The sequence below is a fragment of the Antrostomus carolinensis genome, unplaced genomic scaffold, assembly GCF_000700745.2.
Source record: "Antrostomus carolinensis isolate BGI_N321 unplaced genomic scaffold, ASM70074v2 scaffold10895, whole genome shotgun sequence".
Classification (NCBI taxonomy): domain Eukaryota; kingdom Metazoa; phylum Chordata; class Aves; order Caprimulgiformes; family Caprimulgidae; genus Antrostomus; species Antrostomus carolinensis.
This window is the reverse complement of record NW_010314257.1, coordinates 1-5069: the sequence shown is the minus strand read 5'-3', so window position 1 is coordinate 5069 and position 5069 is coordinate 1. Positions and strand designations below refer to the sequence as shown.

Genomic DNA, 5069 nt, shown 5'->3' with positions numbered 1-5069 from the left:
TTGGCATTTTTTGGACATTTTTTTGAGGAGATTGGGAACTTTTGGAGGGGTTTGATATTTTTGAGGGTGTTCTTTATTTATTGGAGTGGTTTTGGGGGGTGTCGGGGAGTTTTTGGGGGTGATTTTTTGGGGGGTTTGGAATTTTTTTGGAAGCTTGGGAGGAATTTGAGGAACATTTTACCCATTTTGGGTCTTTTTTTGTTGGTGGTGGTGGCACAGACAAACCCTTCATGATCATCACGGAGTACATGGAGAACGGCGCGTTGGATAAATTCCTGCGGGTACGTCAAACGTGGTGACAACGGAGCTGGAGCCACCAAAAGCCACCAGAGAAGATGGTGGGCAAGAGATGGGGACAAGAGATGGATTTTTGAGTCCAAATTCTCCTTTTCCCCCAGGAAAAAGAGGGGGAGTTTGGTGTCATCCAACTGGTGGGGATGTTGAGGGGCATTGCCGCCGGCATGAAGTACTTGGCCAACATGAATTACGTCCACCGGGATTTGGCCGCTCGGAATATCTTGGTCAACAGCAATTTGGTGTGTAAAGTGTCTGATTTTGGACTCTCCAGAGTGTTGGAAGATGATCCTGAAGCCACTTACACCACCAGCGTGAGTGCCACCAAGGTTGGGGGGTGGTTTGATGACCATGGTGACCATGGTGACCATGGTGGAAGGGTGTTTTTTGGGTGGGTTTAAGGTTGATGATGATGTTGTCACAGGGTGGGAAGATCCCCATCCGTTGGACGGCACCTGAAGCCATCTCCTACCGCAAGTTCACCTCAGCCAGCGACGTCTGGAGCTACGGCATCGTCATGTGGGAGGTGATGTCCTACGGCGAGCGACCCTACTGGGAGCTCTCCAACCATGAGGTGAGCACCCACCTTCCTCCTCCACCCAATTGGTTGGGTTTTTGAGGAGACATTCTTCCAAATCACCATTTTTAGGTGGGACACCACTCAACCTTCACCCAATTGGGGTTTTTTTGAGGGGACATTCTTCCAAATCACCATTTTTAGGTGGGACACCACTCAACCTTCACCCAATTGGGGTTTTTTTGAGGGGACATTCTTCCAAATCACCATTTTTAGGTGGGACACCACTCAACCTTCACCCAATTGGGTTTTTTTGAGGAGACATTCTTACAAATCACAAATCACCATTTTTAGGTGGGACACCACTCAACCTTCACCCAATTGGGTTTTTTTGAGGAGACATTCTTACAAATCACAAATCACCATTTTTAGGTGGGACACCACTCAACCTTCACCCAATTGGTTGGTTTTTTTGAGGGGACATTCTTACAAATCCCCATTTTTAGGTAGGACACCACTCAACCTCCTCCTCCTCCTCCTAGGTGATGAAGGCCATCAACGAAGGCTTCCGTCTTCCCGCCCCCTTGGATTGTCCCTCTGCCATCTACCAGTTGATGCTTCAGTGCTGGCAGCAGGACCGCGCCCGGCGCCCCAAGTTCACCGATGTCGTCAGCATCCTGGACAAGCTGGTCCGAGCACCCGAGTCCCTCAAGGCGCTGGCGGACTTTGACCCCCGGTGAGATACCACCAGGGACGGGATGGGGACAGAGGGGGGGTCAGGAGGGGCGTGAAAATGGCACTTCTTTGGGATTTTGGGGGGTTTTTTTGCATCTCCACGTTCCTGAGCTTTTCTATTTTGTGTTTCCACCTCGTTTTTTAACACAATTTCATTTCTCCACCATTTTTTGCACCGTTTCATTTCTGCCCCGTTTTTTCCAGCTCTCAATTTCTGTGTCATTTTCTGTGTCCTTCCATTTTCACATCATTTTTCCACCCTTTCATTTCTTTACATTCTTTGCATCATTTAATTTCAGCGTCATTTTCTGCGTCCTTCCATTTTCACATCATTTTTTCCATCCTTTCCTTTCTGCATCATTTTTTGTACCATTTAATTTCTTTCCCATTTCTTTGCATTATTCCATTTTTTGCAGATTTTTTTGCCTCTTCTCATTACTTTTTTCCATCCTTCCCTTTTCACATCATTTTTTGCATCATTTCATTTCTGTGTTATTTTTCCATCCTTTCATTTCTTTACATTTTTTACATCATTTAATTTCAGCGTCATTTTTCCATCCTCCCATTTTCACATCCTTTTTTTCCATCCTTTCCTTTCTGCATCATTTTTTTACATCATTTAATTTCTTTCCCATTTTTTTGCATTATTTCCTTTCTTTACCATTTTTTGCACCTTCCCATTCCTCGTTACTTTTTCCACCCTTCCATTTTCAGATCCTTTTTTTACTTCTCTCTCTTTCTGCCTCATTTTTTACCCAATTTCATTTCTCCACCATTTTTTCCATCCTTTCATTTCTGCCTCATTTTTTCCAGCTCTCAATTTCTGCCTCATTTTCTGCCTCCTCCCATTTTCACGTAATTTTTCTCATCCTTTCATTTCTTTACATGTTTTCCATCATTTAATTTCAGCGTGATTTTCCCATCTTTCCATTTCCAATCAGGTTTTTTTTTGCATTCTTTTTTGCATCTTCTCATTTCTCATTCCATTTCACATCCTCCCATTTTCACACCATTTTCCCATCATTTCATTTGCACATTAGTTTTTTCCATCTTTCCATTTCTTGTTAATTTTTATTTTTGCATCCTCTCATATTTTTTTTGCACCATTTCATTTCTGCATCATTTTTTTTTTGCATCATTTAATTTCTATGTTATTTTTTCACCTTTTCATTTCTACATCATTTTTTTTCCACTTTTCCATTTCTATACTATTTTTTTTTCATCTTTCCATTTCTCTATCATTTTTTTCCATCCTCCCATTTTCACATCATTTTTCCCATCCTTTCCTTTCAGAACCATCTTTTGCATCTTTGAATTTCTTTACATTTTTTTGCATCATTAAAAATTCTGCATTATTTTTGCATCTTTCCATTTTCACATCATTTTTTCCATCCTTTCATTCCTGCACCATTTTTTGTACCATTTAATTTCTTTCCCATTCTTTTTGCATCTTTCCATTTCTGCCTCATTTTTTGCACAATTTCATTTCTTCACCATTTTTTTGCATCGTTTCATTTCACCATTATTTTTCCATCCTTTTATTTTGGCCTCATTTTTTCCAGCTCTCAATTTCTGTGTCATTTTCTGCATCCTTCCCTTTCCACGTCATTTTTCCATCCTCTCTTTTCTTTACAATTTTTTCATCATTTAATTTTTTAAACTTTTTTTTTGCATCATTTAATTTTTATCATTTTTTCCCATGTTCTGATTTCTCATTGTTTTTCCATCTCCATTTTTTTTTTCACATCTCTCCATTTCCTCATTATTTTTTGCATCTTTGAATTTCTACCTCATTTTTTTGCATTTCTCCATCATTTTTTCCATCATTTCATTTCTTTACTATTTTTCACGTTTTGATTTCTCAGTACTTTCTCCATCCTCCCATTTTCACACCATTTTTTTCCCTCCTTTCATTTCTGCACCATTTTTTGCATCTTTCCATTTCTCCATCATTTTTTTCATCATTTAATTTCTTTATCATTTTTTGCATGTTCTGACTTCTCAATATTTTCCCATCCTTCCCTTTTCACATCATTTTTACATCCTTTAATTTGTTTTATTTTTCCATCCTCCTATTTTCACATCATTTTTCCATCCTTTCATTTCTTCACCATTTTTTGCATTATTTTTGCATCTTGCCACTTTCACACAATTTTTTTGCATCTTTCCATTTCTCCATCATTTTTTTGCATCATTTAATTTCTCCATCATTTTTTGCATGTTCCAATTTCTCATTATTTTTTCCATCCTTCCCTTTTCACATCATTTTTCCATCATTTCAATTCTTCACCATTTTTTTGCACTTCCCATTTCTCCCTCATTTCCACATCATTTTTCCATCCCTTCATTTCTGCATCATTTTTTTCCACCCTCCCCTTTTCCCTCATTTTTTTCCTCCCCGTTTCATTTCTCCACCATTTTTCCCTCCTCCCATTTTTCCCAGTTTTCCCAGTTTCCCCCCGTTCCCGTTCTCAGGCTCCTCTCCCCCCCCCCAGGGTGTCCATCCGCCTGCCCAGCACCGGTGGCTCCGAGGGGATCCCGTTCCGCTCCGTGCCCGAGTGGCTGGAGTCCATCCGCATGCCCCAGTACACCCAGCACTTCATGGCCTCGGGCTACAGCACCATCGAGAAGGTCCTGCAGATGAGCAGCGAGTGAGTCCTTGTCCCCAGGATGGCACCACGGTGTCCCTGTGGTGTCCCCATGGTGTCACCTTGGTATCCCCTTGGCATCTCCATGGTGTCACCTTGGTATCCCCTTGGCATCTCCATAATGTCCCCTTGATATCTCCTTGGCATCTCCATAGTGTCCCCTTGGCATCTCCATGGCATCCCCTTGGTGTCCCCATACTGTTCCTGTGGTGTCCTCATGGCGTCCCCATGGTGTCCCCATACTGTCCTCTTGGCATACCTTTGGCATCCCCATGGTGTCACCTTGGTATCCCCTTGGCATCTCCATAATGTCCCCTTGATATCTCCTTGGCATCTCCATGGTGTCCCCTTGGCATCCCCATGGTGTCCCCATACTGTTCCTGTGGTGTCCCCATGGTGTCCCCTTGGTATTTCTATTCTGTCCCCATAACTGTCCCCATGTTGTCCCCATGGTGTCCCTGGTGGGCGCTGTCCCCGTGGTGTCCCCGTGGTGTCCCCATGCTGACACTGACCCTGTCCCCGTGGTGTCCCCATGCTGTCCCTGTGGTGTCCCCATGATGTCCCCTTGGCATCTCCATGGTGTCCCCATACTGTTCCTGTGGTGTCCCCATGGTGTCCCCTTGGTATTTCTATTCTGTCCCCATAACTGTCCCCATGTTGTCCCCATGGTGTCCCTGTACTGTCCCCATGGTGTCTCTATGTTGTCCTCTTGGTATTCCCATAACATCTCCATGCTGTCCCTAGATGTGTCCCCATGGTGTCCCCATGGTTTCCTCATTGTGTCTCCTCGCTGACCCCATACTGTCCCCATGGTGTCCCCATACTGTTGTCACACTGTCCGTGTGGTGTCCCTATGATGTCCCCATGGTGTCCCC

At 43.3% G+C, this 5069-nt stretch overlaps 1 protein-coding gene across 1 annotated transcript; it reads left to right on the top strand.

The window, feature by feature from the left end:
- Positions 1 to 219: 219 nt before the first annotated feature.
- LOC104519624 (ephrin type-A receptor 2) lies at positions 220 to 4201 on the top strand (the record flags this gene model as incomplete). The annotated part of the gene is made up of 5 exons (XM_010167584.2): positions 220 to 281; positions 399 to 608; positions 719 to 868; positions 1354 to 1547; positions 4042 to 4201. Coding segments are annotated over 5 exons (776 nt in total), but the record flags the coding sequence as incomplete, so codon positions are not given.
- Between the last annotated feature and the right edge of the window lie 868 nt (positions 4202 to 5069).